Here is a 26,814-nt window from a genome sequence, read left to right on the forward strand (position 1 = left end):
AATACCTGGTGAGACTAAGAAAGAGCCTCTACTTAAATACCAACACCAGGACTGGATGCTGAAGGAGTAACACTGTATCTACTGAGACTGAAATATATTGTTCCTGAACCTGGAATTTTTTTCTGTGTATTTTTGTTTGTTTGTTTTGGTTCCTGTTAGTGTGTCTCTGGGTATGTTTGTCCATCTCCCCCTGTTCATTTCTTTGGTTTTCTTTTTTCTTATTTGTTTTGTTTTTTGTTTAACTTTGTTTTGTTAGTTTTAATATTGTGAGTTAGCTGATACTAAATTACACACAGACCAGGGACAGAAATAGCATACATACACTAACCTAAAACCCAACACACCCACAAAACAAAATTAAAACAAGGGAAAGTAAACAGCTAACTGAAACCACCAATAGCCTATCAAGAACATAGTTTCACAGTAACAAGTAGAGCAATGGGAAGACAAAAAAGGGTTGGAAACCATTCTTCCCCAAAATAATTAATCACAGGATTCAGAGGGAAATGAAGAAAATGGATACGCAGTTCCAGAATCCAACAAAGACAATCTATGGAAAGGAACCCAATGAAGCCCACAAGAACAACCTGAAAGAAGAAATCCTAGAAGAAATCCTACAAGTAATCACTGAGAATTTCATGAACATATTATTAGACATGGTCAACCAAAATGTAATACAAGAGTCACTGAAGAAATACCAAGACACCAAAAATAAAGAATATGAAAAGACTCAAAAACAAATAAATGAAAAAATATGAGCCTTAAACACCAAAGTGAAAAGAGAACACTATAAAAAGATAAAAGAAAACTGAAAATTGACAATATTAAAGAGGAAGTGACACATGATATGGAAAAATCTCAGAAAAAAGAATGAAACAGAAAAACAAAACACCATGTAAGACCACACCTGGAGACTAGAACAAGCAGAAGACAGAAAGTAAGAACTTGAAGATGAAATGGAAATTAAAATGAAAACTGAAGAGTTATTAGTCAAACAACTAAAGACCTGTGAAAAGAAGATGCAAGAACTCCCCAACTCCATCAAAAGACCAAACCTGAGAATCATGGGCATTGAAGGAGAAGAAATGCAACCAAAGGAATTTATCATATACTCAACAAAATAATAACAGAGAATTTCCCAAATCTAGATAAAGCTATTCCCATTCAGGTACAGGAAGCCTCCAGGACACCAAACAGACTTGACCAAAATAGAACTACTCCATGACATATTGTCATTAAAACAACAAGCATAGAGAATAAAGAATATTGAATGCTGCAAGAAAGAGAAAAAAAATAACATATAAAGGTAAACCCATCAAAATCACAGCAGATTCTCAATGGAAACCTTAAAAGCAAGAAGAGCATAGAGTGAGATATTCTGGGCATTGAATGAAAGTAACATCAACCCTAGGATACTGTACCAAGCAAAAATATCATTCAAAATAGATGGAGCAATAAAAGTCTTCCATGATAAGCAGAAACTAAAACAGTATATGACCACCAAGCTACCACTACAAAAGATTCTTCAAGGAATTCTGCACACAGAAAATGAAAGCAAACAAAACCATGAAAGGACAGACAGTACCAAACCACAGGAGATGAAGAAACAAGGAATCAGAGTAACATTGATTCAGCTGCACATAATCAAACCCTTAAACAACAGAAACAATTAAATGACAGGAATCACCACATACATATCAGTACTAACACTGAATGCTAATGAACATAACTCCCCCATCAAAAGACACTGTTTGGCAAACTGGATTAAGAATGAAGATCTAAGAATCTGTTGTTTGCAGGATACCCATCTTATGAACAAGAAACAAGCACTGGCTTAGGGTGAAAGGCTGGAAGAAAATTTACCAAACCAATGTCCCCTAAAAACAGGCAGGAGTAGCAATACTTATTTCAGACAAAGTAGACTTCTAACTTACATTGATGAAATGAGATGAAGAATGACACACCATACTAATAAATGGTGAAATATACCAAAAGGAAATAAGAATTATCAACCTATATGCATCCAATGTCACTGCACCCAATTTCATCAAACATACTGCGAAAGAACTAAAAGCATGCATAAACTCCAAAACAGTGGTAGTGGGAGACATTAGTAACCCCCAATCACCAATAGATAGGTCATCCTAACAAAAAATCAAGAAAGAAATTCTACAACCAAACAGATCAAATGGACCTAGCTGATGTCCACAAAATATTTCATCCAACTTCTGCACAATATACATTCTTCTCAGCAGCCTGTGGCACCTTCTCCAAAATTGGTCATATCTTAGGGCACAAAGCAAGCCTCAGCAAATATACGAAAATAGAAAAAAATCCCATGTGTTCTATCTGATCATTAAAACTGGAACTCAACAACAGAATCAACAGTAGAAAACATGCAAACAATTGGAAGCTGAACAACACATTGCTCAATGACAAATGGGTCATTAATGAAATAAAACAGGAAATTAAAAGGTTCCTGGATATTAATGAAAAACAAATGACCTACTGGAACCTATGGGACACAGCAAATGCAGTCCTAAGAGGAAAGTTTATAGCCATGAGTGTATATAATAAAAGGACAGAAAGATCTCAAATCAATGACCTAATGATACATCTTAAACTTCTAGAAATACAAGAAAAAGCAAATCCCAAAACAAGAAGAATGAGAAAAATAATAAAAATAAGAGCCAAAATTAATGAAATAGAAACAAAAAGAAAACCATACAAAGAAATAATGAAACAAAAGATTGATTCCTTAAAAAAATAAACAAGATTGAGAGACCCTTGGTAAACCTGACTAAAATGTGGAGAGCAAAATCCAAAAGCAGTAAAATCAGAAATGCAAAAGGGTAGATAACAACAAATACTATGGAAATCCAGGATATCATCAGAGACTACTTTGAGAACCTATATTTCAATAAATTCAAAAATCTTGAAGAAATGGAAAGATTTCTAGATAATTTATGACAATCCAAAATTGAATTGAGTGGATATTAATCACCTGAATAGATCTGTAACACAAAATGAAATTGAAGCAACAATAAAGAGTCTCCCCAAAAAAGAAAAGTCCAGGACCTGATGGATTCTATGTTGAATTCCAACAGAACCTTAAAGAACTAATACCAACTCTCTCTAAACTTTGCCACAAAATAGAAAGGGAGAGAACACTGCCTAAATAATTTTATGAAGTCAGTATTACACTCATCAGACAAAGACAGCTCCTTAATGAACATATATATATATGCAAAAATCCTTAATAAAATAATGGCCAACTGAATCCAACAACACATCAGAAAGATCATTAACCACAACCAAGTCTACTTCATCTCAGGGATGCAATAGTGGTTGATCACATGCAAATCTATGCATGTAAGGACCTGAAAAGGAAAAAAGAAAGGATAAGTACCAGGAGACTCTTATTGAAGGACTCAGAGAGGCTTCCCTGGGGCAAGGTCCCAACCCAAGGTCATGTATTCAATGTGGACAAGAAGACCATTTTAGGAGGGAGTGCCCCCGTAGAAAGCTACCTCTGGGACCCTGCCCCATTTGTTGGGGAAAACATTGGAAGGCACACTATCCCCAGTTCCCAGGGGAACCAAGGCCAGAGCCTCCCATCCAATGATGGGTTCCAGGGACTCCTATCCAGGTTCCCTTGACCACCATAAAAGCAGGGGAGCCCCAGGTTTTACTCACTATTGAGAAGCACAAAGTCAGCATCCTTATTGATACTGGAGCAAGCATCTCAGCTATTCTTTTCTCTCATGGACCCAGGTCCTCCAAGAACATTCTGTTCGAGGCATATCAGGCCAACCTCTAGACCGTTATTTCACTCAACCTTTAGCCTGCTACTGGGGAGGTTTCCATTTTTGTCACTCCTTTTTAATTGTCCCAGAAACTCCCACTCTTCTGCTAGGGTGAGACTTTGTATCTAAATTGGGGGTACAGCTCCTTTTATCCCCAGGAGAGTACTTTTGCTTGCCCCTTTTAGAGGAACAAGTAGACCCCAGTGTGGATGGATGGGCACAAAGAGCAGTCCCAGTCCTAATTCATCTCAAGGACCCCTCCTGGTTACCCCATCAAAACCAATATCCTTTAAAGCCAAAAGTTAAGGAGGACCTAATTCCCATAATAAAAGACATAAACAGACAGGGATTGCTAATAGATTGCTCCAGCCCATATAATACTCCTATTCTCGATATCAGGAAGGGATCTCACAAATGGAGGCCAGTCCAGGATCTCCACCTGATCAATGAAGCAGTAGTGCCTTTCCACCCTGTAGTTCCAAATTCCTATATGCTTTTAGCCCAAATACCTCCAGGTACTGCTTACTACTCTGTCTGCACCTGAGAGACATCTCTGCCCTCAGGCAATGCAAAAAGGCTATAAAAACCCAATCCCTAACTTGACCCGTGGGATCGCTGGTTTCCGGGTCACCCTAAATTCTCCACTATGCAGTCTTTCTCTTCTCTACAAATAAAATCTTTCAAACCTCTGCTGTTAGAGTCCTCCTGTGTTTTCATTCTCAGAGTGGGCTCAAGAACCCTGAGCACCTGAAATTCCTGGGCATGTCATCCATGCATCAATACCTAATCTCTTATACCACAATCTAATGAATGCTTAGTAAAACAGAACATAAAATGTTACTAACCAAAAGTTTTCATCTTTTTAGATAAAATCAGGTCAGGTATTTTAAATGATAGACAACAAAAAATAAGGACACAATGGTAGAATGCCATGCCTAAGACCTTGGATTCCATGTATAAACAAACACTGATATCTAGAGTGAAGGCATATGGGAAAATCAACTTAAACAAAAGCATATGGAACATAAATAAGAAGACATTGTTTGCTTTCTCCTAATAGTACAGTTAAGTTAAACATACTGAGTAGATAGTATAAAGTGTCTCAATAAGTTTGGATCTCCAGTGTTTCACTACAAAAATATAAATAAAGATCCCAAAAAGTAGTAATGTAATATGCAAGAAAAACATTAGTAATAGAGTTCTAAAAGCTCAATGTATATTTATTGTATCATTAAACTATTTACTTAAAGTATTATTTAATATGTATATATTAAATAGTAGTTTCTCTAAGAAATTTTTCTAATTCTGTATTTTTGTACTTTTTAGAAATAGGTTGAAAATACACTTACCAGGCCAAAAAGCTTTATCTCTTGTATGATCAATATTACATTGTCATCCAGTTCTTACCTATTTGTCTTATTGTCACTAGCTTTATTTCACCACTCATCATTCATTAATATTATAATTTCAGGAGGCTGCCTCCTACTGTTATGATTTTCTTCAGTCTTTCTTGTCCAAAAAAGTTTCATTAGCCTTACAGTCTTAAAATATACCCAAGAGAAGAAGAAAAATGTTATTCAGCTCTTATACATTTATAGATATAAAGTAAGTATACTTAATGCACAACTTATACTGGAAGAGTGTCATAGAGCAACATTATTTCAATACCCCATTCAATAACAATAAATTATGGAAAATTATGAATATCATAACTGTAATTTGGATGAATATTAAGAGAATTATTTCTAATATTAATCAACACCTAGACTTGAAATCTAATCTAGTTTGCTAAAATTACATTAGAATCTTTTAATTACTAATAAGTTGTTACATTGGGGAAAAATTCTAACTTTGCTATATTTACTAGACATTGGGTAAACACTAAAACTATGTGCTGCCCTGTTGGCATTCATATTCACAATCATATTGTACAAAAATTTCAGTTTAGTAGAGTAACATTAATTGCAGATGATTCTGGGCATTGCTTGTGCTTTCTATGACAACTGATCCTAAACTGGCTTGTGAGCTATGTTATGCCAATATAAATTTATAATAAATTTATGTTTTAATGTATAAGAAACAAACCAATCAAATTTTGCAGTGAAATTTTGATTGTACATAGATGTATATCAGTGCTGTGATTACAGGCATTTGCCTCCATGCATGAATAAACTCCTAACTTTTTAAAATAAAGACAAGGTCTTATTTGCAATCACTACATTAGATGAAATTTACCAATATTTGTATTTCAAAATTCCAACTTCTAAATATTTGATCAATAGGTCCACCTCAAATTTACTAGTATTTTTGAGAATGTCAGCAAAATCTAAAATCTGTAAGGCCATTTCCTTTTTCACAGTACACAGTAGTAGCCAGTGACATTTGTACTACCCTTGCCTTCCAGATTTCATGTAAATTTTTTAAATTGTTTTATTACTCATATGTGCATACAATGCTTGGGTCATTTCTCCCCCTTGCCCCCACCCCCTCCCTTACTAACCACTCTGCCTCCTCCCCCTCCCCCCCACACCCTCAATACCCTGCAGAAACTATTTTGCCCTCCTTATCTCTAATTTTGTTGAAGAGAGAGTATAAGCAATAATAGGAAGAACCAAGGGATTTTGCTAGCTGAGATAAGGATAGTTATACAGGGAGTTGACTCACATTAATTTCCTGTGCATGTGTATTACCTTCTAGGTTAATTCTTCTTGATCTAACGTTTTCTCTAGTTCCTGGTCCCCTTTACCTATTGGCCTCAGTTGCTTTTAAGGTATCTGCTTTAGTTTTTCTGCGTTAAGGGCAAAAAATGCTAGCTAGTTTTTTAGGTGTCTTACCTATCCTCACCCCTTACTTGTGTGCTCTCGCTTTTATCATGTGCTCAAAGTCCAATCCCTTTGTTGTGTTTGCCCTTAATCTAATATCAGCATATGAGGGAGAACATACGATTTTTGGTCTTTTGGGCCAGGCTAACCTCACTCAGAATGATGTTCTCCAATTCCATCCATTTACCAGCGAATGATAACATTTCATTTTTCTTCATGGCTGCATAAAACCCCACTGTGTATAGATACCACATTTTCTGGATCCATTCGTCAGTAGTGGGGCATCTTGGCTGTTTCCATAACTTGGCTATTGTGAATAGTGCTGCAGTAAACATGGGTGTGCAGGTGCCTCTGGAGTAACCTGTATCACAGTCTTTTGGGTATATCCCCAAGATTGGTATTGCTGGATCAAATGGTAGATCAATGTTTAGCTTTTTAAGTAGCCTCCAAAGTAGTTGTACTGGTTTACATTCCCACCAACAGTGTAAGAGGGTTCCTTTTTCCCTGCATCCTCGCCAACACCTGTTGTTCATGGTGTTGCTAATGATGGCTATTCTAGCAGGGGTGAGGTGGACTCTTAGTGTGGTTTTAATTTGCATTTCCTTTATTGCTAGAGATGGTGAGCATTTTTTCATGTGTTTTTTGGCCATTTGAATTTCTTCTTTTGAGAAAGTTCTGTTTAGTTCATTTGCCCATTTCTTTATTGGTTCATTAGTTTTGGGAGAATTTAGTTTTTTAAGCTCCCTATATATTCTGGTTATCAGTCCTTTGTCTGATGTGTAGCTGGCAAATATTTTCTCCCACTCTGTGGGTGTTCTTTTCAGTTTAGAGACCATTTCTTTTGATGAACAGAAGATTTTAGTTTTATGAGGTCCCATTTATCTATGCTATCTCTTAGTTGCTGTGCTGCTGGGGTTTCTTTGTGAAAGTTCTTACCTATACCTACTAACTCCAGAGTATTTCCTACTCTTTCCTGTATCAACTTTAGAGTTTGAGGTCTGATATTAAGATCCTTGATCCATTTTGAGTTAATATTGGTATAGGGTGATACACATGGATCTACTTTCAGCTTTTGCAGACTGCTAACCAGTTTTCCCTGCAGTTTTTGTTGAAGAGGCTGCTATTTCTCCATCGTATATTTTTAGCTCCTTTGTCAAAGACAAGTTGGTTATAGTTGTGTGGCTTCATATCTGGGTCCTTTATTCTGTTCCACTGGTCTTCATGTCTGTTTTTGTGCCAGTACCATGCTGTTTTTATTGTTATTGCTTTGTAATAGAGTTTGAAGTCAGGTATCGTGATACTTCCAGCATGGTTCTTTTGACTGAGTGTTGCCTTGGCTATTTGTGGCCTCTTGTGTTTCCATATAAATTTAACAGTAGATTTTTCAATCTCTTTAATGAATGTCATTTGAATTTTGATGGGAATTGAATTAAACAGGAAGATTACTTTTGGGAGTGTGGACATTTTTACTATGTTGATTCTATCAATCCATGAGCACGGGAGGTCTCTCCAGTTTCTATAGTCTTCCTCAATCTCTTTCTTCAGAAGTTTATAGTTTTCCTTGTAGAGGTCATTCACATTTTTTGTTAGGTTTACACCTAGCTATTTGATTATTTTTGAGACTATTGTAAATGGAATTATTTTCATACATTCTTTTTCAGTTTGTTCATTGTTAATTTATAGAAATGCTAATGATTTTTCTATGTTGATTTTATATGGTTCTACCTTGCTGTAGCTATTGATGATGTTTAGAAGCTTCTGAGTAGAGTCTTTTAGGTCTTTAAGGTATAGGATCATGTCATCTGCAAATAGGGATATTTTGACAGTTTCTTTACCTGTTTGTATTCCTTTTATTCCTTCTTCTTGCCTAATTGCTCTGGCTAGGAATTCCAGTACTATGTTGAATAAGAGTGGAGATAGTGGGCATCCTTGTCTGGTTCCTGATTTTAGAGGGAATGGTTTCAGTTTTTCTTCATTAAGAATATTGCTGGCTGTAGGTTTGTCATATATACCTTCTATAATGTTGAGGTTCTTTCCTTCTATTACTAGTTTTCTTAGAGCTTTTATCATGAAATGGTGTTGGATCTTATCAAAGGCTTTTTTTGCATCTATTGAGATGATCAAGTTGTTTTTGTGTTTGCTTCTGTTAATTTGGTTTATTACATTTATTGATTTTCGTATGTTGAACCACCCCTGAATTCCTGGGATGTACCCTACTTGATTGTGGTGAATAATCATTTTGATGTGTTGTTGAATTTGGTTTGCCATCAGTTTGTTGAGGATTTTTGCATCAATGTTTATTAAGAACGTTGGCCTATAGTTTTCCTTTTTGAAAGAGTCTTTGTCTGGTTTTGGGATAAGTGTAGTACTGGCTTCATAAAATGTGTTAGGAAGTTTTCATTCCCTTTCTATTTCATGGAACAGTTTAAGAAGGGTTGGTATCCATTCTTCTTTAAAGGTCTGATAGAATTCAGCAGAGAATCCGTCAGGTCCTTGACTTTTCTTTTGGGGGAGACTCTTGATTGCTGCTTCAATTTCATTTTGTTTTGCAGAACTATTTTGGTGACTAATTACCTCTTGGTTCAGTTTTGGATGATCATATGTATCTAGAAATCTGTGCATTTCTTTAAGATTTTCAAATTTATTTGAATATAGGCTCTTGAAGTAGTCTCTGATGATTTCCTGGACTTCCATGGTGTTTGTTGTTGTCTCTCCTTTTGCATTCCTGACTCTACTAATTTGGGTTTTTTCTCTCCTCATTTGAGTCAGGTTTGCCAGGGGTCTATCGATATTGTTTATTTTTTCAAAGAACCAACTTTTTGTTTCATTAATTCTTTTTATGATTTTTTGGTTTCGATTTCAATGATTTCAGCTCTTATTTTTATTATTTCTCTCCTTCTATTTGTTTTGGGATTTGCTTGTTCTTGTTTTTCTAGGAGTTTGAGATATATCATTAGGTCATTGATTTGGGATTTTTCAGTCTTTTTCATATATGCACTCATGGCTATAAACTTTCCTCTCAGGTCTGCCTTACTGTGTCCCATAAGTTCAGGTATATTGTGTTCTCAGTTTCATTGACTTCCAGGAACTTTTTAATTTCCTCTTTTATTTCATCAATGATCCATTGTTCATTAAGTCATGAGTTATTTAGTTTCCAGCTGTTTGCATGTGTTTTGTCTTTACTTTTTTTGTTGAGTTCTAGTTTTACTGCATTGTGATCACATAGTATGCATGATATAATTTCCATTTTCTTATATTTGCTGAGGCTTGCTTTGTGCCCTATGATATGATCTATTTTGGAGAAGGTTCCATGGGCTGCTGAGAAGAATGTATATTGTGTAGAAGTTGGATGAAATGTTCTGTAGACATCAAGTAGGTCCATTTGATCTATTGTATATTTTAGATCTTGGATTTCTTCTTGTTGGGATGACCTATCTATTAATGATAATGGAGTGTTAAAGTCTCCCACAACCACTGGGAGTTAATATATGCTTTTATGTCTTTCAGGGTATGTTTGATGAAATTGGGTGCATTGATATTGGGTGCATACAGGTTGATAATTATTATTTCCTTTTGGTCTATTTTCCCTTTTATTAGTATGGAATGTCCTTCTTTATCTCATTTGATCAATGTAGGTTTGAAATCTAGTTTGTCATAGATAAGTACTGCTACTCCTGTCTGTTCTCGGGGGCCATTGGCTTGGTAAATCTTCTTCCAGCCTTTCATCCTATGTCTATGCTTATTTCTGTCAGTGAGATGGGTCTCCTGTAAGCCATAAATTGTTGGATCTTCCTTTTTAAATCCATTTTGTCAAGAGGTGCCTTTTGATGGGTGAATTAAGTCCATTAACATTAAGTGTTAATAATGTTAGGTATGTGGTGATTCCTGTCATTTAGTTGTCTTAGTTGTTTGAAGGTTTGATTGTGTGTACCTAAGTTGAGGTTACTGTCTACTTTCTTGCTTTTTCTTTTCCTGTAATTTGGTGCTGCCTGCCCTTTCATCATTAAGTTGGGTTTCACTTTCTGTGTGCAGAATCCCTTGAAGAATGTTTTGAAGTGGTGGATTTGTGGTCACATATTGTTTTTTTTCTACTTATCATGGAAGACTTTTTTTGCTCCATCTATTTTGAATGACAGTTTTGCTGGGTAGATTATCCTGGGGTTGAAGTTGTTTTCATTCAGTGCCCGGATGATCTCACCCCATGCTTTTCTTGCTTTTAATGTTTCTGTTGAAAAGTCTGCTGGGGTTTTGATGGTTTTACTTTTGTATGTTTTTTTTTTCTCTCTTACAGCCTTCAATATTCTTTCCCTAGTTTCTGAACTTGTTGTTTTAATGATGATATGTCATGGGGTAGTTCTATTTTGTTCTGGTCTGTTTGGTGTCCTGGAGGCCTGTTGCATCTGTATGGGAATATATTTCTCTAGATTTGGGAAATTTTCTGTTATTATTTTGTTGAACATATTACACATTCCCTTCGCTTGCATCTCTTCTCCTTCTTTGATGCCCATGATTCTCAAGTTTGGTCTTTTGATGTAGTCGGTGAGTTCTTGCATTTTCTTTTCACAGATCTTGAGTTGTTTAATTAATAGTTTTTTGGTTCTTCCTTTAATTACCATTTATCTTGAAGTTCTGAAATTCTGTCTTCTGTTTGTTCTATTCTGCTGGATTGGCCTTCTGTTTTGTTTTGCAATTCTGTTTCGTTCTTTTTTCTGAGGTTTTCCATTTCCTGGGTGGCCTCCTATTTAATGTTGTTTATTTTATCCTGAGTTCATTTATCTCTTTATTAATCATGTTCTCTGTTTCACTTTGGTGTTTATACAGTATTTCTATGGATTCTTTAATTTCTTTTTGTTCTTTTTCAAATTCTCTATTTTTGTTGTCTTGGAATTTCTTGAGTGTGTCATGTACATTTTGGTTGACCATATCCAGTATCATCTCTATAAAATTCTCACTGAGTACCTGTAGTATGTCTTCTTTTAAATCATTCTTCTGGGCTTCATTGGGCTCTTTGGCATAGTTTATCTTCATTTTGTTGGATTCCAGATCTGAGTATCTGTTTTCTTCATTTCCCTCTGGTTCCTGTACTAAGTTTTTGCTGTGGAGAAACTGGTTTCCCTGTTTTTTCTGTCTTCCCATCATTGCCCTTGGTGTTGTTACTGTTCCTGTACTGTGTGCAATTAAGTATTTCCTAGCTTGTAATAATAACAATGGTGATATTTAGAATGGAATGGCGAGAGGAGAAGGAAAGCAAAGAAGTTAAAAAAAAGGGAAAAACAAATAAAAAAAAACAAGTAGGAAAAAACAAACCAAAGAATCAAACAAAAATGTTTCAAAGACATAAACAGGGAGTACTAATTGACAGTAAGCTGAACAGGCATTAGAGATACAGTGAGAGTATTGAAAATAAAAACTAAAAAAAATAAAGATAAGAGTAAAAATAAAAAATAAGTAAACGAAAGAAAAAAAAATATATATATATAAAATAAAATAAAACAAAATGAAAAATAGAAAATTAAAAAAAAAGCTTCCAAGTTCAAATGCAATGAAGTTTCAGTCTTAATAATTTTGGTGTCCATCTCAGCCTCCAATCCTGGAGATGGTGCCTCAGATGTTGTTCTGTAGTTGTCTCATCAAAGGGGATGCATAAAGCAGAACAAAACTGCACACACCCACACAAAAATACCCACAAAGTGTCCCAAGTTCAAATGCAATACAGTTTCAGTAAGTTTTTCAGCATGCAGGTGTAGTTCAGTTGTTTTCTCATTAAAGGTAGGGAGAGAGAAAAAAAAGTCTGGAGACAGGTCTGTGAATGGCTATGTGTGGCTGTGGTTTGCCTGTCTGCTGCTGTCTTCCTGCTGTTGCTGGAGGCATTATTTATGCAGATCTCTGGAGTGAGCTTAACACTCACCTAGCCCCACAGGCTTTGTTTACTCAGAGTTCTCCTGTGTGTGAGCCAGTCCTACAAACTTTCCCCTTTCCAAGCACACTGGGGGAGGTGAAAATGCACCCACTATCTCTGGCCTGAGTGTTTGTTTACAGCTCACATGGGAAGTAGGTCTTCCCCCCTCTCCTGTGGAGTTTTCTTCCCTCTGCCACTCTTACAAGCTTTCCTGCTCCTGGTTGCTGGGTGCATGCCCCTGTTCCCACCAGAGCTTCTCCGGCCAGCCTGGCTTGTTTATTTACAGTTCCGGGAAGGATTCCTATCTCCCCTTCTTCAGCACTTAGTGCACTCCACCCTCTTTGCAATGTGTCTTTATTATTCTTATTGCTTATTACTCAGTTTCTCTTTTTTCTCTGGGTGAAGGTGGGTCTCTCCAGGGGACTATGCTGTTCTGGCCCAGGGTTGTCTGTGGGAGTACCACATATCACTTAGCTCACCTTGTCCCTATCTTCCCAAGCCACCTGATTGTGGGTGACTGGCTGCCCAGGGGCCCTCCTGGTTTCTCCATTTAATGTGAAGTGGAGATTCTCTGCACTGGCTGGAGGTGTGGGGGTGTCAAAGTTTTGAATCTTCTCAGTGGTTTTGCCTGCAAAGTGTGTCTCCAGCGTCTCTCCAAGATTTCACTATAGGAGCCATGCTTTCTGCTTCCTCCCTCTAGCTGCCATCTTGGAATTCCCTCTATGTAAAAATTTGTGTTGACAGTATTGAGAGTTGACCATAGGGCCTTCCACATGCAAGATAGGTGCTCTATTACTTGAGTCACTCTACTAGCACTCTTTCCTGCTTTTAATTGAAAAACTCTTGTTTGAACTGTTGCCTTCTGAAGGAGTTAACTTTCAAAAACTTCAATGTCACTGAGTTAATCAAGATAGTTCAGAGAGGCATTTTGAAACCTCTGACAAAAATATGTGGATTTAAAACACTGATGCTGTTATTTTAGCTCAACTCTCAAATATTAGTGAAAACTCATTTTGATACTTTATTCATGCTTCATGTCCAGGCTGTTCTCACACTTGATAAAGCTAAAAAAAGATTACATCCTAGTACATCTTACATCATTCATTGGAAAATTCTTTCATAAACGTCAAATTTTACAATTTGGCTCCTTAAGTTAGAAAGGGGTAATTCATCTTAATTGTTATACACATTTAACCTACCAAAAGTAAATGTAACATTTTGGTACCTAATATGCATAGTTTCTACATCTTACTGAAGTTAATTTCCAAAATATTTCCTATCAGTAAGGAAAGACAGGCAAAAATGCTGGGGAAAATATGTCCAAGAACTGAAAAACTGTTATTTAATGGGCAGTTTAACTAATGAAGTAATTAGAACTTAATAATATGTATGAGATAGTTTAACAGTAGAAGACCAATATTCTCTGTAAGACTGAGCTTTTAAATAAGCATAGATATAGACACAGATATGGATTTAAGCAGAACTTAGACTTTTCAATTGAAAGATGATGGTTGAAAGCTTAAGTTTCTCAAATAATAAAATTTTGCTGATTATCCTTGCCTGGTTTAAATTTAGTATCTTCCCTATGTCCTAATTGATATGTTAATGGAATATTCACTAACTTTTTGCTGTCATTGCTAAAATTTGAATTGACACCAAAAGGGTTAAATTTTATTACTAAAATTTATCATAAAATAACTGTATTACCAGAACATTTACAAAGTGATGCTGTCAATATTATGTTGTTTTGGCAGAGTGGAAAAGAAAATGTTGGTGAAAAATAAAATGAGACTTGAAAATTGCTTCCAGAACTGTGTAAGTGATACAAAATGAGGAGATAGCTCAGCTTGAAAGTCTTTTAAGGTGGAACCATAACACGTGTCATCTTAAATACTTACAGTTTTAATTCCATAGAGTAAGTACCATAGATTCAGGATTGAAGAAAAAAATAATGCAACGTACTTTTACATCAATATTCTTTGAAATTTACCATCTTACCTTTCCTGCCTTTTCCCCTTCAAATTTCTGCTTCTTTAGGATTAAATGAAGGCAAGGGAAGCAAAGGAAAACAAAACAAACAAAAACAAAAATAAAAATCAGCTCCAAATTAGTTATTGTAAATACATTATTTAAAAAGCATGTTAACATTCCCAGTGCAAAATACACAATTTTGTTCTGCTGTAACTGCTTTAATATGTTATATTCTTCAGTGGTTGCAGCAAAAGGATATAAGATCATTCCCAATGTCATGCAACAATACAAACATCCAGAGACAAAGGTCTGATTGGCACTAAAAAGTTTATTTACCTGCTTAGCCTGCACAGGAAATAATGAGGAAAGACATGCTTTCAATTAAATTTTCTCTTGTGATATCACTTATTTTCCATCTGTTTTTAAATGATTGTGCTTTTATTTCAAGCATGAACACATTTCTTAATTAAAGAACGGAGAACTAGGTATGTTGAAAATTCATGAATTAGAAACAAACACAAGAAATATCTGCACGTCACTGGGATACCATCTTTGAATGTTAAGTCAATAATTTTGCTTGGGGTTGGGGACATCTTAATTTAACTCTGTTGAACTAAATTCTGTTTAAAACCATCATGATGAAGTCACTTTGTTCATTTTATTGAAGAGTTTTTCCCCTAATAACCCTCAAGAGACAGTACAATTTACATTTTAAAACTCAAGAAATACTTAAGTCATTTGTCCTTATAAATTTATTCTCTTTTGTAAAAGATGAAAATAGCTATGTAATAAGTGGACCACATGTCTACATTTCTAACTAATGATGCTGTCAAAAGACCTTTCTCCTTAATTTTTATCACCATTCCCTGTCCTTTCTAAGAGCCTTCTTAAGCACAAAGAATCACCCCAAGTTGGAACGAGCATAGGATTTATTCTGAAATAAGGGTAAACACAATGATACATTAAACAGTATAATAAGATAAATTCTTTACACTTTTTAATCCAATGGCTTATTACTAGACCATGAGGGTAGAGTTTTTCCATCTTTTTAATAAAACTTGGGCTTCCAAAATTGGATTGAAGTAAGAGCTCAGATATAAGCTTGAGTCTAATATTCAAGAAAGCAAAAGTGTACTTTTTGCCCTTCTACTTTGAGTATTTTAAGATATATTGTCTATCTGCATTAATCAAATTCATCTATCAATGGCTTAATGTTAGAACTCAATTTATCTGTTAAGGTATAACCTGAGAATAATGCATCACGTAATCTCTTCTAAGAAAGTGTCCTATCATTTTAATGTCTTTAAAAAATCAGACCAAAAATCATATGTTCCCCCTCATATGTGGACTTTAGATCTAGAGCAAGTGCAGCAATGTAGGTGGACTTGGGTCATATGATAAGGGGTGAGCACTCACCGCAAATATGGAAATATGTAAGAAACCCAAAACATGAAAGTTTTGATGCCCCTACTATAGAGGAACTAATAGAGGAAACTTAAAGTGACAGAATTCAACATGAAAAGGGGATCAGGAACTAGTGAAAAGATCAGTAAGAAATGAATTAACTTGGGATGTAACACATTGGTACATAGAAGCAATGCTAAGAATCTCTCTGTATAGCTATCCCTACCTCGACTAGAAAAAATGCTTTGTGTCTCTTTTTAGTGCTTTTGTTTTCTCTCCAACAAAATTAGAGATAAGGGCAGAACAGATTCTGCCTTGAAGCTATGGGGGATAGGGTGAAGAGAGAGGGTGTGGGGGGTGTGGGGATCAAGGACCCAAACAATATATGCTCATGTGAATAAATGAATACAAATTAAAAAAAAGAGAAAGAAAAAAATCAGTATTTATATCTCTCCTTATTATGAGTGATAGTGCTTGAATCACAGATTGAAAATACTAACTTTCGACAAGAAATAATCTCATAGAACATAAATAATCTTCCAAATTTCAACCATATCTAAAAACATAGATTTAAAAATGTAATTCTCTATTCTGTAGAATCACAGTGATTGTTTTATGTTTGTTTCACTATAAGTTACTTTCAAGAATGCAGTTGATTGCTCATGACTGAGCAATCCACAAACATTAAGATCTTTAGTGAGCCCTTTATAAATACCAAAATGTTAATCATATCTATGTTGGTAAATTATTAAGTGAACTATTAAAAAGTTAATGACTTAACCAAACTCTAAATGAACACTTTGAAGCCAGATGTGTTTATTTCGCTAAGCTATATATTTTAACTGGGAATATTTCCTATGTGAGAACAAAGGTCATGACCCCAGATACTGGAAAAATTATGGTAGAAGAGGCTGTGAAAACTTCTACATGGAAATGTTGTGCAAACTCCGTTATATCCCAGTACAGGGTTCATGCCTGGTCACCAACATCTTCCCCTAAGCTATTTCTTAAAAGCTCCCAATGCATTTCTATGTCTAAATCAAGGAGTCACAATTGATCTCTCAAGTTATGACTGAAAGTAAGCAAAAAGAACAAATCATTAATAATACAACGCCAATGAAATACCAAAAGGAATATTTTAGAGTATTAAAAGGGTTAAATCCTTGCAATTCATCTGAAATAGTTTTTGCTATATCTGCAGGAGCACCACCTGATCATGTGCCCACTTCATGGTTAAAATTGGCTGCCTTAAGGCTTCTAGATTAATGGAATCATTGTTATTTTCCCAGGCTCCCATGGCATGTGCTTTAATGAGCTTCCATGGGAAGTCTGTTGCATTGTAGGGTGCTGCAGTAACACAAATATGTTGGAAGCCTGCATGGCACAGTAAATCTTAATGGAATTTCAGTGTATTAACCTCATCTCCCATAGCCAGCAAAGCAGCTTCTGGAGAATTTAAGCATGTATCAAGTTTTTCATCTATAGCAACTAGTTTTTCATCAAGAAACTGAGTACCATTCCATAACAGAGCACTTTTCCAAATAGGAGTGAAGGGGAGACAATAAGGCAAATTCCCCAGCCACATGGGTAAAGCAACAGCTTGTCCTGTAAAATTATAATTAGTGAAAGTAGGTACCAGGTGTCCACTGGAGTGACCTCCTACTAGCTCAGAGCCATTAGTAAAAACTGATGTAGAAGGACTTTTAAAGCTAACTGCATGAAGCAGAGGTGGATGAGGCAAAAAAGCTCAAGGTACTAAGTTCTGGGCTTCTGCAGCATTTACCTGCTGACTAATAATGGTAATCACAGCTAACAGAAGAACAACAGGAGTTTCTTCCTGTCCCCACCACTTAATAGCATTCTTGGCTATATCCACCAAGCATTCTATTTGACCCTAAGTTGGGGGGAAGATCCCCAGGTTGTTTCACTGCATTTGTCAAAGTGATGATGTTGCCTCTTGTAGGACCAGTAGGGTGGTTCCTTATCACTTTCAGTGACAGGATCTCCGTCAGTTTGGTTTTCGGTGAGCTTGGGCTCCTCTCCTTCTCCATCAGGTGGAGCTTCTGCATCTGATGGCTGATGGGTTCCATGCATCTTCACAAACTGTGAAGGTACCCAAATTGGGCTTTCTGCACTTTCAGGAATAACACAAGCATGGAATTGGCTCTATAACAAGACCAGGCTAGCTCCTTGCCAGGCCCCAGTCATTACATCTTTCCACAATACCTGCAGTAAATGTTGTTTAGTAGTGTTTCCACTGTTTTTCAGCTGGAGTAAAGCAAGATTGAGACAAATTTAAAAAACATTTAAAGTGAAAAGATCTTTGTTAGTTGGAGTGGCCAGGGAGCTGTCTCCCTCTTCTTTTCTTTGTAATTGAACTTTTAGTTTGGTGAGCTCATTCTACTATAGCTTGGTCTTGTGGATTGTAGGGTATGCCTGTGGTAGGAAGAATTTTTTAGGAGGGACAAAAAGCCTTGAAGGCAGTAGATGTATAGTTTGGGCCATTATAAGTTTTAATATGGAGCAGCTTGCCCATCACAGCAAAGGTGGCTACACAGTGATCTATGACATGGTATGTTGCTTCTCCTGATCTTGGAGAGGCAATAACAAAACCAGAATAAATGTCAGTGACAACATGGACATGACTCTGTTGTTCAAAAGATGGAATGTGAGTTACATCCATCTGTCATAATGATAGAAGATGAAGATCACGAAGGTTAACTCCCTCACTGGGCACAGGCAAATGAGGAGCACATTTTAAACATGACTTAACATTGTGATGAGCTTGTTCTCAGATGATAAGTTTTAAGTCAGGACATAGCCAACTTAGATCTCCAAATAATTTTTGAAAATCATTTAAAGTTTTCAAATTATCTTTATTGATTTCTATTTTGGTGGGGCTAATAGTCTGTCTTTCAATAACCTGTCCCAAATATGAAAAGGGGGATTGTTTTTGTGCCTTATCTGAAGTTACAATAAGACCCATTTGGCCAAATTATAAACAATAAGAGAAGGTTAGAAGAAGTGGGCTTACCTGGCATCCATTTTTAGTTCTGGCTGGACTATAGATGATATCCTGACAACTTAAAAATGCTGCACAACGTGAACAGACAACAGTTAAAGGTTTTGAAAAAATCGACAAAAGTAAATATTTAGAAGGCAAAACTCATGAAAAACAGGTATTGAGTAATTGCAAATGCTCTGAAGAAGAATTCAGACAGAGAATGAAAAGATTTAAAATAGCCATGGTTAAAATATAGAAAAGTAGTCTGGCAATTGTCAGGTATTTAGTTATTTCCATTGCAGACTGTATTTTTAGGAAAATAAGTATGACTGGTAATATTAAAACAGCAGGACTAATGCTCCTAGTTATAATTAGGAACACATGCACACAATCTTGTAAAAGTTTAGCATCATTAACTTTAGATCTCTTTAAGTTAGGGGCCAATGCCTGTGATCCCAAATAGCCTTATTTTTTGATGTACAATTACATTTTATACAAATACAGTAACACTTATTTGACTAAAACTAACATTGGCCAGGTTTTAAGTAGCAGGATTGCTCAAATGGCATTTTATATGTCAAAGGTTTAGATGCAATGCTTTGGATAAACAACTTTAGCTGGTCAGTTAAATGTAACACTTTTGGATAAAAGAGAGCTTTAGCTCATCATTTTACATAAACTGACACTTTTAACTTTGCAAATGTTTCTACCATATTTAGGTAACATATAGACACAGAAAACAGTTATAAAATTCTCATTTAGGAGACCTTTGCATGAGCAAATATGTAAATGAACTCTGATTCAGCAGTTCTTAAAGCTTGACAATATCAACAGAAAACACAAGTAGTTACTTTGATAAAATCTATACAAATAACAGTTTTCTGCAGATGTTACTCAGAGCAGAATAATATTAAGATAGCCTTGTATTTTATGGACATGGAGAATTAGATTTTAGTTTGACATAACCCTAAAAAATCTTTTAGGCAACTCTTACATTATAGTCAACTTTAACTTTCTCACACATCAAAGCTTTTATTATACAATTTTAAAACTTACTCAGACCTTCATACAACATTCTAAATCCTCTGATGGTTTGTTCTTATCCATCCTCTCCATATTTGAAACAATCTTTAGGACAAATCCTTCTTTACAAAATCCCTTCTCATCTAAAAACATTCTTTTTTTCTTTAACTTTTCTCCAAAATATACATTCAATACCTATCTATACCCTTTCTGCTTGTTCACTTTGTAGCTTGTGTTTTAAAATAACTTTTATAAGAATTTAAACTTAAATAAAATTGTTTTTTCAATTAACCGTATTTTTTTAAAGACACCTTTTGTTAATAGATATAATTATACAAGAATTGAATGTAAATTACACCTATGAAATAATGAGACAAATTTAGGTTACTGTCCATAAAATAAGGCCTGTAATGAGTTAGAATTGATTAACATAGCCTTTAAAAAACTGGTTTTTCTTAAAAATAGCAACAGAAGAGATGGGAGAGAAGAGAACACAAAGTATTGTATTTGTTTACAATAATTTCATAACAAAAATCCTCCTAAAAATGTTTACATATACACGTATGTAAAAACGGTTTTAAATTAGGAATACCATAAATGTCACTTAAAGCGCACATAGATTCAAGAGCTCAAGAACATGTAAAAATTAACTAAGTGAGCACAAGTACATTGATAAGATATTTTGTAAAATTTTTAGGAGCATATTCAGAAGTGTCCCATTCTGTTCTTTTAGGATTCATTTTAACAGCTTAACAGCTGAGGTAAGAATCAATTTTAGGAAAGTGTTTTAGGTCAGTCTCAGTTTTAAATAAGACTGTTGCCATAGCTATTAGATTTTTGTCTCTAATAAGTTAATCATACAATAGACATACACAAAACTCACATAATGAAAAACAAAACAAACATATTAATATACACAAAACTTATACAATGAAACACAAAACAATTGCACTAATTTCGAGTGCACTCTTAGACATCAGAGACTTTACATTTACCTTCAGCTTTAAACATACATACATAGCGATCTCTTTCCTTAGATCTTGTTTGTCCCATATTTATTACTCCCAACTATATTCAGAATTGCGCTGTCCCCTTACATTATTTTCCTTGTGGACTCATCCTTTGGAGAGTGTTCCCTCGCCTTATCCAATGACTTCTCTTGTACTCAGACCCCAAGAATGGGTACCATTTGCCCTGGCCTGCATGGGTATGCTGCATGAACCTTGACTAATAGCGATGGGGAATGAGATATAAGACACACACAGATATACAGACATAAAACAGAAAAGCTGGGGACAGGAGGCCTGCACCTTTCTGATGGGAAATGTGAGTGCCTACCTAAGCCAGAGTGTTTATTTTATAGGTCAGTACAAGGAAAAGACTCAGGTAAAAATCAAGCTTTAACAATTCTTGATGCAAGGGAAAAGGAATGGAGTTTGGTGGGTTAATTTTCCTAAGGCTAATGAAGCTTAATTACAACATATCAGCTCTGGAATAATCAAGGCATGCAGGACGCCTTATCTAAGGTATTGATTAATCTGGCATCAAGGAATCTCCTAACAGTTCTGGTACTTTATCTAGTGTTGCATCAGGGGTTCGTATGTGGACACAGCAGGTTGTATTCTTCAAGGAGATGTGAGAACAAAGGTCAAGATACCAGGTACTGGGAAAATTATGGTAGAAGAGGCTGTACAAACTTCTACATGAAGAGGTTGTGCAAACTCCATTATATTCCAGTCCAGGGTTCATGCCTGGTCCCCAACAGAGGTCAATACAAGTTGAGATCTAGATTTCAAATGTTATTCTACTTTGCAATCTCTACACAATCCCAGCTCCTTTTATTCCATCCTTGTTTTTACAACTTCTCTCTTTGCTTACCTATATAAAATAGAACTGTTATTTTCCTTCTGGCTTCAAGTACAGCTTTTCTGTGTGTTGTTGCTGCTTAGAGTTTCTGGCCTCATGACTGTAAGTGTTAGGAATTTTTGATCACTAAGAATAATGATAGCAGAAAGAGTAAGACTAAAGTTAGAAGTGAAGTTACATCACTATACACAGTTAACAGAAACAAGAAAAGAACCTGTTGAATTGCAAAGACCATAGACTTTATCTGAAATTGCTACTATTGCTGGAGCATAGTTCCTTGGCAAAGAACTTGCCTAGTATGGGTGAGGCACTACTTTTTATTCCCAGCAAATTAATAAGTTAAAAATATATATACATACATATATACATACATGTTGGAGACCAGACATGAACCCTGGACTGGGGAAAAATGGAGTTTGCACAGCCTGTCCATGGTAGGAGCTTGCACAGTCTCTCCTACTCTCATTTTTCCCAGCACCTGGTGTCTATACCTTTCCAATTCTCTATGTCCATAAAATAACAAGGCTATCTTAATATTATTCTGCTCTGAGCAACGTCTGCAAAAAAACTTGTTATTTTGACAGATTTTATCAAAGTACTTACTTTTGTGTTCTGTTGAACTTGTCAAGCTTTAAGTACTACTAAATCAGAGTTCATTTACAAATTTGCTTATACACAGGTCTCTAAAATGACAACCTTATAACTGTGTTTTGTGTCTGTACTTTATCTAAATATGGTACAAACATTTGCAAAGTTAAAAATGTCAGTTTATGCAAAATGATAAACTAAAGCTCTCTTTTATCCAAAGTATTACATCTAAGCCTTTGACATATAAAATGCTTAATGAAAATTTTGGCAGCTGTGTTATTTTAATCAGTAACATTCAGAAAAACCTTGCCATTTGAACAATGCTGCTACTTAAAACCTGGCCAATGTTAGTTTTAGTCAAATAAATATTACTATATATGTATAAAATGTAATTCTACATAAAAAAATAAGGTTATTTGGGATCACAGGCATTGGTCCCGTAACATAAAGAAATATAAAGTTAATGATGCTAGACTTTTACAAGCTTGTGTCTTTGTGTTCCTAATTGTAACAAGGAGCATTTAGTGCTTGACTATCAGTTATACTTATTTTCCTAAAAGTACAGTCTGCAATGAAAATAACTAAATGTTTGACAATTCCAAACTACTTTTCGGTATTTTATCCATAGCTATTCTAAGTATTTTCGTTCTCAGTCTGAATCCTTCTTCAGAGCATTTACAATTACCCAGTACCTGTTTTTCAATAGAGTCAGCCTTCTAAATATTTACTTTTGTTGGCTTTTTTCAAAACCTATTGACATTCTGTGGCATTTTTAAGTTGTCAGAATATTATCTATAGTCCAGACAGAACTAAAAATGGATGCCAGGCAACCCCACTTCTTCTAAACCTCTTCTGTTGTTTCAGCTTTAGAGCCGTTAAGACAAAAATTTAATCAGGCTTATGTTATTCATTACATGGATGATAATTTACTTAGCCACCTTGTTTTAGATATTCTTCAAAATCTATTAGCGCATGTGGTTGAACAATTGCCAAAATGGGGCCTATTGAACCTCCTGATAAGGTACAAAAACGATCTCCCTTTTCATGTTTGTGACAGCTTATTGAGGGACAGACTGTCCTTCCCCCAAAAATAGAAATTCATAAAAATAATTTCAAATCTTTAAATGATTTTCAAAAATTATTAGCTGATATAAATTGGCCATGTCCTGCCTTAATACTGACCACCTGTGAGCTGTCTCCTGTCTTTAAAATTTTACAGGAATATACTCAACCATCTTCTCCTAGATATCTTACACCGGATTGTCATATGGCCCTGGTTAAGGTTGAACAAACTATTCATAACTCTCAGAGAACTTGTGTTGATTGTTTTCAATCAATGTACCATCTTATTTTACCAACTATATTCTACCCACAGGATTTCTTTGGCAGTCTCAGGGAGTACTAGAATGGTTACATTTACTTTATTGCCTTGCTAGAACCATCATTCCTTACCATAATATGGTAGCAAAATTAATAGCCATGGGATATTTTCACACTGTACAACTGCTAGGACTAGAACAATTCCTAATTACTGTTCCATTTACCAAGGGAAAATAAGCTTGGTTATAGCGTACGGATACCATGTGGCAAAATGCATTAGCAAACTTTTCAGGACAACATGGAGAACATTTGCTTCCCTCTAAGCATCTTAATTTTGCTTTTCAACATACTTTTATATTTCCTCACAATATCTGAGAGGATCCCATGCCCGAGGCTCTTGTGATTTTTACTGATGTTTCAAGTTCTGAAAACGCTGCTTACTTTTCCACTCAAGGACAAAAGGTTGTACAAACAGGTTTTTCCACTGCTTAGCATGCTGAGCTTCAGGCAGTTATATTGGCTTGTCAGGACTTTGCTCATGTTCCTCTTAATTTGTGTACAGATAGTACATATGTTTATGGTGTACTTAAGACTACTGAAACTGCTTATATAGGACCTACTAATGATGAACAGCTGTTTCATCTTTTCCATGAGTAAAGAGATTTATTACAGCAATGCCAATATCCCTATTCTTTGGGCCATCTGCAGTCACACTCTGGCCTTCCTGGATCATTGGCAGAGGTCAATTGCCATGCTGATGCCTTGGTTTCTCCATTAATTTTATAGGTGGATACCTCATCACCAGTAAACCAGGCCTTACAAAGTCATTCTCAGTTCCACCAGAACTTCAGAGCTCTTTGTAAACATTTTCATATCACCTGAGAACAAGCTTGTCAGATTGTTAAGTCATGTTCAAAATGTGCTCCTCATTTGCCTGTGCTCAGTGATGGAGTTAAAGCTCATGATCTTCATCCTCTAACACTGTGGCAGATGGAATTAACTCAAATTCCATCTTTTGGAGTACAACCTTATGTCCATATTGTTATTGGTATTTACTCTGGTTTTGTTTTTGCCTCTCCAAGATCAGGGAAAGCAACATGCCATGTCATAGACCACTATTTAGCCATCTTTGCAGTGATGGGCAAGCTGCTCCATATTCAAACTGAATATAGCCAAGGCTATATATCTACTGCCTTCAAGGCTTTTGTTCCTCCTACAAAATTCTTCATACCACATGCATACCCTACAACCCACAAAGTCAAGCTAGAGTGGAATGAGCTCACCAAACTTTAAATATTCAATGACAAAGACAAGAATGGGGAGACAGCTCCCTGCCCGCTCAAATTAACAAAGATCTTTTTACTTTAATTTTTTTTTAATTGCTCTGAATCTGGCTTTACTCCAGCTGAAAAACAGTGGAAACACTGTACTAAACAACATTTACCGCAGATATTGTGGAAAGATGTAATGACTGGGGTCTGGTAAGGCCTTAGTCAGGTCTTGTTATGGGGCCAAGGCCATGTTTGTGCTTTTCCAGAAGGTGCAGAAAGCCCAATTTGGGTACCCTCAAGGTTCGTGAAGACCCATGGAACCCATCAGACATCAGATACAGAAGCTCCACCTGATGGAGGAGGAGAGGAGCCCAAGCCCGCTGAAAAACAAACTGACAGATATCCTGCCACTGAAAGCTATAAGGAACCACCCTACTGGTCCTACAAGAGGTAACATCATCACTTTGACAAATTCTGTAAAACAACCCAGGGATCTAACCCCCCAACTTGGGGTCAAATAGAATGCTTGGTGGATATAGCCAAGAATGCTATTAAGTGGTGGGGACAGGAAGAAACTCCTGTTGTTCTTCTGTTAGCTGTGATTACCATCATTAGTCAACAGGTAAATGCTGCAGAAGCCCAGAATTTAGTACCTTGGGCTTTTGTGCCATATCCACCTCTGCTTCATGCGGTTAGCTGTAAAAATCCTTCTATATCAGTTTTTACTACTGGCTCTGAGCTAGTAGGAGGTCACTCCAGTGGACACCTGGTACCTACTTTCACTAATTATAATTTTACAGGACAAGCTATTGCTTTACCTATGTGGCTGGGGAATTTGCCTTATTGTGTCCCTTTCACTCCTATTTGGAAAAGTGCTCTGTTATGGAATGGTACTCAGTTTCTTGATAAAAAACTAGAATTTTTCTGCTTTAATGCCACTGAGACATGTAATGCTACACATTGGCCTCACATTCCCCACTGTCATGACAAACGCAATCCCTGGTGCCCCCATAAGGGACCCTCATGGAAACAATGTATATTTGCTTTTCCAATGGCTATTAATGTTGCAAGCTACAAGGTTGTGTATTGTTCTTATAATGGCACCTCTGAAACTAATATTGTGGGATATTGGACCACTCTTCTGGTGGGAACAGACAGAGGAACTTTTCAATAGGATATATGGAAGCTCAAAGCTGTTACTGCTAATATCAGTCTAACCAGCCATTCAGGCATCTCTGTTATTACAGCTTACAAGGTTGTGTTCAATATCCTTTTGCTTTATTGGCTGAATCAATTAACATTTCTAAAAATAGAATTATTTTTGCTATTTCTTGTTCTAATTGTCATTTAACCTTGTTTGCGGATAATTACATAAACAGCAGCCTACTTATAGTGAAAAAAAACCCTTAAATTTTGGTACCTACAAATTTCACAGGAACATGGTATCAAGATAGAGGACTACAAGTTGTCAAAGAAATAAAATCATTATTAGTAAGAAAAAAGATTTGTAGGGCTCTTGATAACAGGCATTGTGGCAGAAATCACTGCTATTGCCACCATGACTACTGCTGCAGTATCCCTCTCCCAAAGCACTCAAAATGTTCATTACATTAGTACCTCAACACAAAATGTCAGTTATGTCATTCAACAACAAGTTGTTATAGATGAAAAACTTGATACCTGCTTAAATTCTCTAGAAGCTGCTTTGCTGGCTATGGGAGATGAGGTTAATACACTGTAATTCCATTAAGATTTACTGTGCCATGCATGCTTCCAACATATTTGTGTTACTGCAGCACCCTACAATGCAACAGACTTCCCATGAAAATTCATTAAAGCA

General features: G+C 35.9%; 1 protein-coding gene across 3 annotated transcripts in view; it reads right to left on the reverse strand.

Annotated features, from left to right (window-relative positions):
* The window catches only part of Pcdh11x (protocadherin 11 X-linked), a 633,628-nt gene that overhangs the window by 341,444 nt on the left and 265,370 nt on the right, over nt 1-26,814 (reverse strand). For 2 of the 3 annotated variants that reach the window (XM_074064460.1, XM_074064459.1), the window contains exon 4: nt 14,526-14,558. The exons of the other annotated variant lie outside the window; for it this stretch is intronic. In XM_074064460.1, coding sequence (XP_073920561.1) covers nt 14,526-14,558 — 33 coding nt within the window. The remainder of the gene's footprint in view (nt 1-14,525; nt 14,559-26,814) is intronic. 3 annotated transcript variants of the gene reach the window in all.

Source organism: Castor canadensis, chromosome X, assembly GCF_047511655.1.
Source record: "Castor canadensis chromosome X, mCasCan1.hap1v2, whole genome shotgun sequence".
NCBI classification, from domain to species: domain Eukaryota; kingdom Metazoa; phylum Chordata; class Mammalia; order Rodentia; family Castoridae; genus Castor; species Castor canadensis.